At 45.4% G+C, this 15,018-nt stretch overlaps 1 protein-coding gene across 1 annotated transcript in view; it reads right to left on the reverse strand.

Moving 5' to 3' along the window:
• IDH3B (isocitrate dehydrogenase (NAD(+)) 3 non-catalytic subunit beta) overlaps positions 1 to 15,018 on the reverse strand; it is a 134,258-nt gene that overhangs the window by 104,271 nt on the left and 14,969 nt on the right. The window contains 1 exon segment of the mRNA XM_030190923.1: positions 5,437 to 5,517. Coding sequence (XP_030046783.1) covers positions 5,437 to 5,517 — 81 coding nt within the window.

The following is a 15,018-nucleotide window of genomic DNA, read 5'->3' on the forward strand; positions in this document are numbered from 1 at the left end:
CTTCGGGCAAGCGCTGGGGTTTAGGATCTCCCAAGCCTTTAACAATTTTTTTTCCAACTCCTCACCAAATAGGAGAAGGCCTTGAAAAGGCAACTTCACCAACCTTTGCTTAGAGGCCATGTCCGCTGCCCAATGTCGTAGCCAAATAAGACGGCGAGCCGCCACAGCTACTGCCATTTGTTTAGCCGAAGCTCTGACAATATCATAAAGGGCATCAGCCAAAAAGGACAAGGCCGACTCCAGCCGCGGAGCCACATCCGAGAAGGGCTCCGCTCCATCTCCGGGCTGTTCCACTGCCTGTTGCAACCATGCCAGTCAGGCTCTAGCAGCATAACAACTGCATGCAGACGCCCAAACAGCAAGACCTGCAATTTCAAAGGACCGTTTAAGTGCTGCTTCCAGCCTATGGTCTTGTATATCCTTCAGGGCAACTCCTCCTTCCACAGGGAGGGTAGTTCTCTTTGTCACCGCAGTGACTAGGGCATCTACTTTAGGCATTGCAAAGCAAGCCAAATGCTCCTCACGCAGAGGGTATAATTGCCCCATAGCCCTGGAAACTTTCAAAGGTCCCTCGGGGTCAGCCCACTGAGCGGAAATAAGCTCTTGGATGGAGTCATGCAAAGGAAAGGCTCGAGCAGGCTTTTTGGTACTAGCCATCCTAGGATTCACAGAGGAGGCCGTGCCACTGTCAGGCTCTTCAATAGAAAAGACCTGTAGGGCATCTGAAAAAAGCGCTGGCAGCTCATCACGGTGGAAAATCCTCACTGTGGAGGGATCATCCAGATCCTGTGGTAATTCTGCACCTGACTCTGGCTCCTCAGACCACGAAGGCCTGCCAGAACTCTCCGAATCCCCACAGCCCGACCGGGGGGGGGGGGGGGGGGGGGGGGGGGGGGGGGAGGAGGTGCACCACAATCTGAAGGGGAATTAGCCCTTCTACGCTTTTCTTTATGCCAATTATCAGGGAAAATAGCCTCAGCGGGCAGTCCCAGGCCAGAATCCACCGGGGGGGACAATAGAAGGGGCCTCAGACGACCCTTGAGGGAGAGCTCTTTTCAGCATGTATGCTTTATGCAATAACAACACAAAATCAGGGGAGAAACACTCACCCTGGGCACCCAGATCCCGTCCGGGGCTAGCCGCTCCCTGAATAGCCTCAATTCGAGGTTCCCCCCCCCCCCCCCCCCGGGCTCAGGGCTCTCCGTCTCTACGGAGGCCGCGCCATGTGGAGAATTCAAAATGGCATCCGCTGCCAGCTCTGAGCGGGAAGAATCATCGCTCGCCATGCTCCGGCCAGCTCTTACACCTGTACAGCACGATTTACAGAGCCCCGCTGCTGATTTGCGCTTGCCACACCGGGAACAGCGCTTTACATTCTCTGCAGCCATCGCCGAAAACGGCGGGAAAATTCAAAATGGCGGTTTCACGCCAAAAACGCCCCGATCGCGGGCCCACCCCGGAGGAGTTAGAAAACATTCTTACCTCACTGGACCGAGTATCACAGCTCCGGTCCCATAGAAGAATCAAAGGAAAACCTCTGTTCCATTTTTTTTTTTTTTAAACGCTGTGAGGAAAGCAGAGGTAATAAGAACTCCGGAGGCTCAGGTGAGTGGGAAAGGCAGGGAAAGGCGAACCAATGTGCCTGCATCCACTGAGTGGGAAAGGACAGGGAAAAGCAAGCTAATATGTCTACATCCATGGGGGCATGGGTAGCAGGGAAAGGGCTGACCTATGTGCCTTCAAAGTGAAGCTGCTATAGCTTCTAACACCCCGGCTAACAACTGGGAAGCCAGGAGCCACACCCAGGCAGATTTCTGATGGAGCTCGAAGAAGCTGCAGCCACCCTGCTTAGGGAGATAGAGAATACTGAAGAGGCAGTGGAGCTGGCTGGCCATGAGGCACTGTGAAAAGTTGAGTGCTATCTCCCCCTGCTGGTTGATGGACACAACCCATACATAATGGCTTCATCTGCTTGATGACAAGGAAACATGATTTAACCACTAACAGAATTTCTTGAAAGTCTCATGTAAAAGGGATATAAAATTGTGACATCATCTGCAAAAATAAAGAAATGGAACACTTGTGCCTCCAATAGCCTACATAAAAGGTGCCATCATGACATTAAATAAAATAGGAGACAGAGGAGAATCCTGAGGTACATCACAGTCAGGAGTCCAGGGGGATAAGATAGAACCAGACAATTTTACCCAACAGAACTTAGCCATTAGGAAACCCTGGAACCACTTAAGGACATCACCACAGATTCTGAAGTGACTTAGCAAATGAAGTAGTATGACATGGAGGCATATTTTCAAAGCACTTAACCTTCCAAAGTTCCATAGAAACCTATGGAACTTTGGAAGGCTAAGTGCTTTGAAAATACGCCTCATGGTCAATTACATCTAAAGAACACAACATGTCAAAATGTAACACTATAACCCGTTTCCCTAAGCTAATTTCTTTCCACAAATTTGCCACAGAGGTGGTTAAAACAGTTTCAGTACTATAACAAGGTATGAATCCTGATTGGAGCTGTGTAAAATGGAAAAGGAGGAAAGATATTCCATGAGTTGATGCCTAAATAAACCTTCCATTACCTTCGTCAATAAGGAGATGGAAGCAACTGGTCTGTAATTAGCAACATCGCTTCTTGAAGCCAGCAAGTTAGAACACAACCCGTCCCCTCAGGAAAAAGACCATGTAAGGAGATCAATAAAAGGCTAGGAGCATCTTGCACTAGATAATTCAGGCAAACATCTAAAGATCATTGTGAGAAAAGATATTTTATTAAAAAAAGACTTAATATTGCCAGATGAGGGTAACTGAAACGATGAACAAATCATATCAACGTTTGCACCTCTGCGCAAGGTGAAAGGTTCTCTGAAATGCTCCTCATGATTACTCTTGAGAGTCAATACACTACATCTGTTTGAAGTAAGTGAAAAGCTGATCTGCAGAAGGAACTATATTAACAGCTGATACTTCTTTGGTATCGAAAAGACTACCAATCAGATTAAAAAGCTTTCTAGTGTTCAAGGAGTCACCACCCACAAATTTGCAATAGTAATTAGTTTTAGCTTCCCTTATAACATTTGTATAGTCTCAGAGTGCTCTTCTCCACAGTAATCTACTCTTTCAGCTGAGCGAACCATAGATAATTTCCTCTCAAGTCTCCTGCATTTCTGCTTCAACTGAAGAGTATCTTGATTAAACCAAGGAGACAATCTACATGTTGGTTTAACTCTGATCTTTAATGGGGCTATATCATCCCACCTGGACATGAAATCCTTTGAATCAGCCAGGGGGAGATGATGTCTATCGAAGACAGCAGACCAGAACTTCACAATGTCAATCTTACCCCTGGTATAATAGGACTGAAGGTCTTCACAACGTTGTACATGTCTAGTAGTTTCCATCCAATTTATTGTGAATTCTAGCCTGCTGTGATCAGACCAAAGGATAGGGAACAAAGTGCATTATTAACAGAAAAAGTTCCTGGATTGGAGAACTGGAAGGGTAAAAGGTCCAGCAGATGGCCCATGGAGTGTGATGAAGGAGCAGAGAACTGGGTAAACTTCCAGGAAGTAAGGAAGTCACCAAGACTTTTTGTTCTTGCATCTCCTAAATTATCTAAATGAAGGTTAACGTCACCTACTAGCAACACATATGCGAACTTGAAGCAGAGGCTACAAATGAATTTCGAAAAATCCCCCTCAGAAGCTTGCCAACTGTCAGGTGGACGATAGAAAAAGGCCAAGACGTATAGAAATCAGATAATGAGTCATCACTAATTTTGCAAGCAATAATTTCAAGGTTGGAAGAATTGTGGCTAGAGATTATTTCCACCCTCAAAAAAGACTTGTAAATGATCGCTATCCCACCCCTTCTTTTACTAATGCTAGTTTGGTGAAGAATTTTATAGCCACACATCAATTAGCAACAGATCATCCAATAAGTGCAGCCAGATCTCTGAAATCAACACCAGACCAAGCTGTTCCTCCACTATCCATTCTTTTATAAATACAGCTTTATTCACAACCGATCTGGCATTAACCAACCAGGATCGGTAAGCGAGAGAACAGCATAGTGACTGAGCTTTATAAAAACTAAATGGCATTTAGCACGAGAAGGAGCTCCCAGTACAGCCCTGTAAGAAAGAGTAAAGTGAGAAGCTAGAAGATCCACACCCAGCACCACAGGCCCATTCCTAGAATCCCTACTAACCCAGCAACCAAGCCATCTGATTCCAACTCAATTTGTGATGACTGGAATAGTAAAAGGAACATTAGATGCATCAGTTAGAGGGCCTATGAGCCCTACAAGTAAGAAACAGCACATCCAGTTCACTATGAGCAACCGCAACGCCATAAAACAGTAACAAGCCCTCGAACAGGACCTGCCATACCGAGAAGGGAGACAAAGATCTTCCTCTTCCTAGAAGTGATTTATGAAGAGTCACGCCCCTTTAGTGAGACGCCTCAAAAGAAGTCTCTCAATTGTAAACACTGTGCTCTGACCTTAGAGCTGCCAAAGCGGATTCAAACAATAATGATTTCATACTGAAACACACTGAGGTGTTCATAGGTGGAAATAAGAAGTATACCTGAATTCAGAAAAGCATACGACAAACACAGAGGATCTACAAGGGAGAGGAATGGATTGTAGAGCTTGGTAATAGGTAAGGATGGGCAGACTAGATAGGCCGTGTAGTCTATCTGTGAGCAGTGTTCCCTCTACGGTAAGCGTGTGAGTGATAGCTCATACAAACCGGGAGCATCGCTCACTTCAGGTCATTGTTTGCTCACTGTCTTGCTCCTCCACACAGTCACTTTGCATTCTGACAGTGTGGATCTGCAGAGCAGGAAAGCAATTGTGGTGGGGAAAGGTGCTACTCACTCGGCATACTCCATGTCCCAGGGTAGGTACTTGCACCCCTGGGGTGTCCGCACGGCTCTGACCATGTGGTCGGCAGCTTGCTGCTCCTGGTTCGGTGACAGCTGCAGAAAGGTGGGTCTGCAGACAGGGTCTCTCAGGGGCAAGGGGGCCGGGGCCGGTTCCAGGGCAGGGGGGAGTTGGGAGTTCCTGCTCATCTCATCACAGTGCTGGCATTCTGGTTTCTTCTTTGGTCCTTATGAAATCCAAACTGAATCCTGCATTCAGGACCCCACCCAGGTCTTCCTACCAAGTTTTGTAAAAATCCACACAACTACCAGAACTTCTGGATATCCCCTGTTCGTAGATGTTGCAATTGTAAGCATGGCTGCTCTATGCAAGTTACCCAGTCTTCTCAGAAGCAAAATGGTAACAATCTGCATACTGGATTGTATTCTCCCCTCTTTAACATTTCATATGTCTAAACAAACACTACATACACTGTGAACATTTTTTGTTATTCTTTTAAAAAAGTATTTTCTCCTCTAGCAACTGTTACCTCACCTGAGTCTTTGCCATTCTATTCACACAAGCTGATGTGGTGAAGGATCTCCAAGCTGTGTGATTCCATTGTGCCAGGTATCCCTGAAAGAGAAGCAGATAGAACAGGGCTGTGAACAGGGCTCGAATTTACCAACAGATAGTGTAAGCAAATGCCTAAGAGCAGTAGCCCCAGTGGAACAGACACCCTATCCTCAGCTGTGGTGCCATGACAACTTGTGGGGGTGGTGGGAGAGCAGCTGGGCATCAAATCAGCCCCAGGCTATAAAAGCTATAAAAGGACATTATGTTGGTTCCTAATTCTTTGATAAAGGTAACTGTGTGTATTCTATAGCTTTGTAATGTTTTGTGTATATTAATATAATGACCACGAGTCCAAACAGAGCCAAGAATCTTTAAGTGACAATTACCACACTGTCACTCTAGAACTTCCTTCTTTGGCAGCCTGAATCCTAGCGGTAATAATGTGAAACAGCTGCCAGGGGCCTCCTGGTACCATTTTCTTAAGAAGAAGCTGTCAGGATTGCAGGAGGTCAAAATTATTGCTGGACATACTTATATTAATATGAAATCAGCTTGACATAATATTAAACCAGCTTCTGACCTCTGATAAACTCTCCCCCCCTCCCCTTCAGGAACCATTGAGGATGAAATGGACCAAATGGTGCTCAGAGAGGCCTGATAGCCCTTTGGTTTCTCAATTACTCCTGATTAACATACCTTTTGTTCCATCTGGGAGCAGGGCTTCAGAGCAACCAAAGCCAGACATAGAGGCTCCATCTCTAGGGATTTCAAACAGGACAACCTGTGAAAGTTGTCACCTTTCCTGACTTCTGAAAGTATCTGGAGTTCTGTAAAGGAAATAACTGGGAAAGAGAGAAGTTTTTGATCTCTCTCTGCTCCTGTTCCCTCTCAGTTCTTATTAGGTATAAAGCAGAGCTCATGAGGGCACTAGGGCTCTGTCTTTCTCTGTGCAGCAGAGCTCAGCTTGGGGTCTACTGCTCCCCCCCCTTTCTCTGTCCAGGGCACTGCTCTCTGTCCGGGGGCATCTCTGCCCTCTCTCCCTGCAAGCAGAGCACACCGGGCTCTGCATGCACTACTTCTTTCTCTCTCTTCCTTCAACACACACCCCGAGACAGCTTGTACCCTTTTTCCTGTACTAAGTGCTGTGAGCCAATACATATATGCAAATATAATATACTTTATATATCCAAATCCGTGTGGATTGCGTATTCTTTGGGAACCCACTGCCTCTGTGAAGTGGACCCCGGGACCAACCCTAGACAACGATAGCTAACATCTTGGGGGCTCGTCTCGGTTTCAAAAAGAGGATCTCCAGCTGGGTAAGTAAGACATTGTTTTGCTTTCTGCATATTTGCATATGTACTTCTAGGCTTGTTAAGGGGGATTGAAAGTTGAAGTAATTTAATGCGGTGTTTGGGGCTGCTCAGAAAAGACTGATAGATCTTCCAACTTTATTGGAAGGGGTACCAAGTGAAACAGTCCCACATTTTTAAACACTACATATCTGTCTTTGGTAATCACTTAATTTCCTGTCACTTTGAACTATTTCTCTATCCAGCCAGTCTCTGTCTTGGTGAAAAGTCAGCTCTGGCTGACAGGGAACAGACAGTTGGCATATCTAATTTAACACCTGCCTTGCTTAATCTATATTCATTCTAAACTATCTCTCCAGCCCCTCTACTCTATAAAGAGGGCCTTTCCAAATCCAAGAGCTACACAGAGCTAGTTCCATATATGTATATCTATAAAAGAAACTAGCCAGGCCCCGGTACCAATTAAAGTATTTTTCAGCAGCCTCAACCATGGACGCTTTTGATCTTAAAGAACTAAAAGTTATGGTACAGACTTATTGTAACAAAAAGGGAGGGCCATTTGAAGGGGAATTCCCAGAGGATTCCTGGTATGACATTCAAAAACAAATGACACACCATTCCCACAATGATAGCTGACAGAAGCCACTGGGCATGAGAAACCAGGGATTGTTCCTGCTCTCCACTACCCAACAAGAAAACTCCTATAGATGCCAGAGAGGGATAGACAGGTCCTGGGGAGGACGGGAGAATTCTTCAATTTCAAAAGGGACTGAAAATGAGAGAATGGATCATGTGCATGTTGAAAGAGGAGCTCATTTTATTTTAAATGGACTGGAGAGTCAGGGAACTACATTCCAATCACTGGCCCACTGAAAGATAGAGTCAGGTTGGGCTTCACTGATCTTTCCATTGTAGAGGGATTCACTAACTGGTGATTCTGAGGTCACTGCTCAACTCTAATTTGCCCTCAGCTTCCATTTGGAAAGTTAAGTCAATCTAAAAATCCAAATACCAGTGTGATCAGCAAAATATAAGATTTAGTTTAAATCATTTTTATTGGTTGTAACAGACAAATAAAACAGTTTTGTGCCACAGAGTAACATTATACATGAACTTGTCAACCAGCAGGCTGAATCAGCCGATCAAGCTATAACAAAGTATTTTACATTTTCTCCCCTCCCTTCCCCTTCCCTTTCTAATGACCCTATAATTCACCCTATCGGTCACATGTTATTACTGCATATATAACAAAACAATAATTGACATACATCTGTCTAGATCATTCCAAAATAACCTCCTTCGTTCGGTGTCAATTTATGTAGGGCATTTAGCATTATTAATCCTGAAGGGTCCCCCTCCCTACCCCCCTGTTTTATCTGTCCCCACCCGTTCTCCTAACCCCTCCCCTCCCCTCCCTTTGCTCCATTTACCACGTCTACTGTGTTGGGAATTCAATGCTCAAAAGGTCTACACCCAAAATAACGGTACTTCTCGTTGCACACTGTCTGCCCATCTATCAGCAAATATTGTGTGATTTATGCCTCCATCGTCGACACTCCTATTCATAGGTTGTGCCCCTAAGATATAAGTGAAGGCCTCAAAAATTTAACAGTAAACTTCGTGCCTTAGCCGGAAGAGTAATCCAAAGCATTTCCCACTGTGCCCTGAACCTGAGACCTGTAGGGCTTTCTAGATCAGTCACCCCACATCTGTCTATTCTCATTTGTCGTACCAGTTGTGCACGCCATATCTGTAGTGGGGGTGTTTCTTTTGCCCTCCAAAATTGTAGAATTGTGGTTATTCCGAAATATATAGCCATTTTGGCAAATGCCCTAAAGCCCTCTGGGGGTTCCGCAGTGAATTTGAAAAGATTAAATAGAATTAGGGGTTCGTAAATGAAAGTACAATTCCATAATAAGTCTATTCCTGCTATAATCTGCCTCCAGAACCGCCCCACATTGGGACAACCCCAAAACATATGACCCAGAGAGGCCGCCCCTTGACTACATTTGGGGCAAGCTCCTTCAGCAGAAAACCCTGCTCTCTGTGCTCTGTGTGGAGATATATGTGTTCTTAACAACCATCTGTATAGCCTCTCTCTTTGAGGTACTGAGAGTCGTTGTTTGTAAATGGCTTTTAAATATGATCTACATTCTTCCTCTGTAAATGTACAACCCAGGTCCCTTGACCATTCCCGTGCAATCTGTCTGAAATCTAATTCTGCTGTTGTGTCCTTCAGTTGTCGGTGATGGAATCTCAGTGGGACTGAGAGCTGAGCTCCCAGTGTGAACTCCTCAGAGAGGACCTCCACTACATCCTCCGTGAGGTCTGTCCACCTCAGGGAAGCAACATAGTGACTTAATTGACAGTATGCAAATTGATATGTCGGGGGGATCCCGTATCGGGTCTGAAGCTCTAAATATGGGAGGATTCGTCCCTGCTCTGTGACTACGTGTGCCAAATATATCATCCCCTTTCTTGCCCATCTATTAAATATGCTAATGCCTTGACCTGGTGGAAACGCTGGATTATCACATATTGACAACCATGGGGATGTGCGCGCAGAAAAGTGGTAGCGCCTACACACCCACCTCCACGTTTCCCTGAGAGATTTCAAGAGGGGGTGTCTACGGAATGCTGCAATAGGCAGGGCCGTCCCAGTATGAAGCAGGTGACTAAAGTGTATATCTGGGAATAACGACGTCTCTACTGGGGTAATTGAGAAATCTGACGTCCCCCTAAACCAGTCATTTATGTGTCTCATGGAACTTGCAATCGCCAGAAATTTAATGTTTGTGAGTCCCATACCTCCCCCCTCTCTTGGGGTCGTTATTAGACGATAAGGAATTCTAGGCTTCTTCCCCTGCCAGAGATACTTTTGTATGAGGCGCTGAAGGAGCTTTCATCTTTGTTTTTCAAAACCAGTGGTAGCTGCTGAAAGACGTATAGCCACTTGGGGGCAATCATCATGTTGAACAATGCTATTCTGCCCCAGATTGTGAGTGGCAGCTCCCTCCACATAGACAGCTTGTTTCTAGTCATCTCCATCAGAGGATTTATGTTCTCTCTGTACATGGAGGCACCATCTCTAGTTATATATACTCCTAGATATTTCATTTTTGTGGTCTCCCATCTGAGTAATGCATCTCCCTGCCAGCATAATTTATTATCGCTATCCATGGACATCGCACATGACTTAGAAAGGTTAAGGCTAAACCCGGACAGCTGCCCATACTCCTCAATCAATGTCAGGGCGGTCTTAAAGGACTCCTGTGGGTTAGTTAGAACCAGGAGGACATCATCAGCGTAAGCCAAAGCTCGTACCTCCTGTTCCCCCAATCGTATCCCTCCAATTCCCGGATCCAAATTTAGAAGGCGCAGTAATGGCTCTAATGTAAGATCGAACAAAAGTGGGGATAAGGGGCAACCTTGGCGCGTTCCTCTACCTATTTGGAATCTGCTCGAGATCCCCCCATTTGCTGTAACATATGCTTCCATGCCAGAATATAGAGCCTTGATTGCTTGACTCATTTCTTCAGGGATTCCTATCCAGTCTAACATATGGAACAGGAAGGTCCACTCGACCCTGTCAAATGCCTTTGTAGCGTCGAGGCTCACCAGCATCCCGGGGATTCCCTCACACTGACACTTTGCCATTGTTAGTAAAACTCTCCGAATATGTGACACCGAGTGCCTTTTGGGAATAAATCCCACTTGTGAAGGCTCAATCACACTCGGTAAACACATATTGAGCCTGTTGGCCAAAATCTTCGCTAGCAATTTGACATCTACATTAATCAACGAGATAGGCCTGTAAGATTCAGAGTCCTCCTCGCATTTTCCCGGCTTCAACAGTAGTGATATGCAGGCTGTGTTTTCATGCAATGGGAGCCTCCCTTCCCTTATTACCGCCTGGTGATATTCAAATAATGGGCATATCAGCTGGGATTGTAACAATTTGTAAAATTCTCCTGAGTACCCATCCACCCCGGGAGCGGAAAAAGACTTTAGCCCCTTTATTGCCTCGGACAGCTCCTTAAGTTGGATAGGGGCCTCTAGGCATGCTATTTCTGACTCTCCCAGTTTTGGCATTTTTGCCCTACCGAGAAAGTCATTCAAATTAGCTTCCGCGGTAGGTTGGTTGGCCCTGTAAAGGTGACTAAAGTGATCCTGTAATATTTGAAGGATTCTATCTGGATCATTAGTGAGATCTCCCGTTTTTCCTTCAAGGGCCGATATAGTTCTATTTCCTTCTCGTTTCCTCACCAATCTGGCCAACATACCCCCTGTTCTATTTCCAAAACGATAGAACTTATATTTCTGAAAGGTTCCATTCCTTAGCATTCTTTCATGTAATAGGGAATTTACAGCAGCCTGTATAGACAGATAGGCCTCTTTGTTAGCCACAGACTGTCGTGCGGTATATCGGCGTCTAGCATTCCGTAACTGCCTATTGAGCTGCAGAAGGCTAATTGCATTCTTTTTCCGTTTGTTAGCCACGTATGCTATCAGGTCTCCCCGTAACACCGCTTTCCCAGCGCACCAAAACAGCTGTGGATTCGATTTGTGTTCTCTATTAAACATTTCATATTCTTCCCACTTTTTTACTAGAAATTTTTGGAAAACTTTATCCTTTACCAAGTGGCCAGGGAACCTCCACCGTCTGGCCGGCTGGAAGCCACCTGGCGCCTCCAGCTCCAGCCAAACGGGGCTATGATCAGATATTAAAACTTCCTCAATTTTCGTGTCCCTGACACAATGGAACAAAGTTGCAGAAATAAATATGTAGTCTAATCTCCCCCATGTCCCATGAGCTCTGGACTGGTGCGTGTAATCTCTCTGATCAGGGTGTAAATTCCGCCACACATCTATGACAGAGAGGGAGTTAGCAAATTCACCTAGCATCTGGGACCCTCTCCGACCCTCAACTCCTCTGTCACCCTCCCCTGAATAATCTATCTTAGGGTCAATTGTTATGTTCATGTCCCCTGTTATAATTAAATGTTTATCTTCATATGGTAACAACTGCCTCAGTAATCCCGGGAAAAAGGAGCTATCAGGGGGGGTAGGAGCATAAACATTTAACAAGTATAACTCTCTCCCCTGTAGCCATAACTTAATCAAGAGAAATCGCCCCTTGGGATCTTGTAGGATCATTTCTGACCTGCAGGCCAGTCTGCGGTGGATACATATTGCCACCCCTCCTCTTCGCCCGTCTGGAGATGCGTATATCACTTTTCCTACCCATCCCTGTTTGAGTTTTTTGTGTTCTTCTGCTGTTAGCTTCGTTTCCTGTAAACATGCTATATCTACATTAAGGCGTTTTAAATGCGCTATTATCTTTTTCCTTTTAATGGGAGACGTAATGCCCCCCACATTCCAAGTAACTAACTTACAGTGTGTAATCGTATCGATTTGCTATCTTCCAATGTATGAATTCTGAAAGCTCAGCCCCTGGGTCCCAGCCCTTCCCCAGCAGCTGTGTACTTATTACTTCCCCCATTGTTCTCACCCCCATGGGCATGTTATTCCAGTGTTTTTCTCCCTTTTGTTTGGCCTGTGCGTGAGACCTTGTCTCTGCAACTTTGGAGCTCCCTCCCTCCCTTAGATACTGATTCTTTCCAGATCTTCGTCCTCCCCTCCCTTTACCCATCCCATTAACTAAGCCCCCCTCCCTCCCAATCCTGACCTTTACTTCTCTACTTCCGGGTGACAGGTACCGCTATGAGGTAACCCCTTCCCACCCACCCCCCAGGTCACCATCCCGGCTCTCAGTTGTAATTCTTCCCCCCTTTTTGGGGCCGGGCCATTCTAGGATGATCCTGAAATATGTAAACTCCCTCCAATACAATTCCTATTAATGAAACATATAACATTTTTGTATTTTATCTATAGTGCACCAGTAAATGCATTATATACATAACCTCAGTGAACCACATCTTCATCTCCTTCTTGTGTACTTGGAAAGCTGCTTAGGCTGTTAACAATAGTCTTCTAATCAGAATTGTCAGGTGGGTGCCTCATTAGGTGCCTGTAGTTCAACGTCTATAAACTGTTGAGCCTCTTGGACTGAATGGAAGGAGCGCCATCTGTTTTTGTGCTGAATCTTCAAAACAGCCGGGTAGAGCAGCAAGAATCTTGTTTTTCTGTTGACCAAAGTTGTGCAAAGCGGGTGAAATCTGCGCCTTTGTTCTTGTACTCCTGCTGAGAAATCCTGAAAGATTTTTATCTGGGCTCCGTCATATCTCAAAGTGTCTCTTTTTAAACGAAAGCCTCTCATGATTTCCTCTTTGTGCAAGTAGTTATGTACTTTGATTATCACCAGTCTGGGCCTTTGCTGTTCCTGTTGCCACCTGCCCAACCTGTGCGCCCTTTCTATGCACAGCTCTCCATAACTATCAGATAAAGCCAGTTCTTTTTTGAGCCATTGTTCCAGCACGTGCCCCAGCGATTTTTCTGGGATCGCCTCTGGTAGGCCAACAATTCTCAAGTTACATCTTCTTGCTCTGTTCTCCATATCTTCAATCTTATCTTGTTGTGCCTTGAGTTGATCCATCAGCCGGGTTACATCGTGAGTGTTTTGTGCCCTGGTGTCTTCCAAAACTGAGATTCTGCTTTCCGCTTCCCCCAGTCTTTTCACTGTATCTGCCATATTAGTTTCCATGTTGCTCATTTGGCGTTCTAGCAGGTCAAATCTTGGATTAAGTGCAGCACTTACTGCCATGGTGATCTGAGCCAATTGCTTTTCAGAAAAGTCCCCCAGCTTTTCAAGTTTTCCTTCTGCCATTTTAACCGCTATGGATGGGGGAGTATTTTTCCCTTTATCGTATTTGGTGCCGCTTCGAGTTGTACCAGCAGACTTAGGTCTCAGATATTGCTCCATACAGTCCGTATATTGCCCTGTGCTGTACTACGCACGCCAATTTTATGGCACTGGAACCCGTATATGAGAGTGTCAAAAGGAGTCACATATCCCGCAACCAGTGTTATTACTTCGCTTCTTACGATAGTTTAGTTATTGTGAGCAGGATAATATTCTCCTAGAAACCGTTTCTTTGTCCCATCTATATGTTAATATCAATCTTTTCACAATTCTTCTCGTCTGCTAGCAGTTATTTCTGCTAAGGTCATGGGGGCAGTTGTAACAAATTTCAATCCATAGGAATCACCGGTGCGTAGCTTGCCATTCTGTTTCCCTCGGTTTATCCTGCTTTCCCGCCGACCATAGGGGTAAATATATACCAGTCCAGGACCCCCTTCGAGGTGGGGGAGGGATAGCCGGGATGTGCGATCGCTGAGCTACTCCTGCTTTATTGGCCTTCCTTTTATTGAGCCCCGCGGTTTATCATGCCGCTACTTGCCGCTAGACCATGCTGCCGTCTCTCCTCTGCCCGCTCCCGAGTTCTTCCGGTCGCCATCTTGGGCCACTTCGCTTGCGGTAATTAAGCTCCTACTACCGCTCTGCTGGGCACATCGGCAGAGATCCGCTGGTATTTTTTAACTCACGGGACCTTTAGACAGCATTATTAGTCGCGGGGGGACCCTGTGAGCGGGTGGAATGGAAGTCCCTCGCGCAGCGATGTGGAGCCCTCTAATCCGCGGCCATCTTCCCGCTCGGCTCCACCGGAAGTCTCAAAAAAATATAAGATTTAATAAATGAAATGAAAGAAATAAGAAACATTTATTTCAAACACTCGAACTATCCCCACCCTAATCTTCCAATCAACCATTCCTTCTCTAACCTACTCATGAATAGCTAAGAAATGGACCAAATGAAAGAGATTAAAACCATCCCAAACCCCACCCAATTAAAAATGCTCCAAAAAGATAAGGAAATTTTAATTCTTAACTGATAATTTTCTTTCCATTAGTCCCACCAGATCAATCCAGAGACTTGTGGGTTGTGTCCCTCTACCAGCAGGTGGAGATAGACAGAACCTCCAAGGTTTGCTATATGTGGACCTGTGCAGCCAGCTGAACCTCAATATGAACGATACTAAAGCAGTGGAATAGAAACAATAGAAAACTCTCCTGACATTGTCAGACCAATTGCCCAACATACTTCCACCACTTCCAATTTTATTTATTTTATAATCAAACGAAGGAACATTCAGAACAACGGAACCCGAAAAAACACTAACCAACCGAAACAAAACTGCAGACAGTAAATCCAGAGGGGGGGGGGGGGCTCTGGATTGATCGGTTGGGACTAATGGAAAGAAAATTATCAGGTAAGAATTAATTTTTC

Source organism: Microcaecilia unicolor, chromosome 2 (genome assembly GCF_901765095.1).
Source record: "Microcaecilia unicolor chromosome 2, aMicUni1.1, whole genome shotgun sequence".
In the NCBI taxonomy this organism is placed as follows: Eukaryota; Metazoa; Chordata; class Amphibia; order Gymnophiona; family Siphonopidae; genus Microcaecilia; species Microcaecilia unicolor.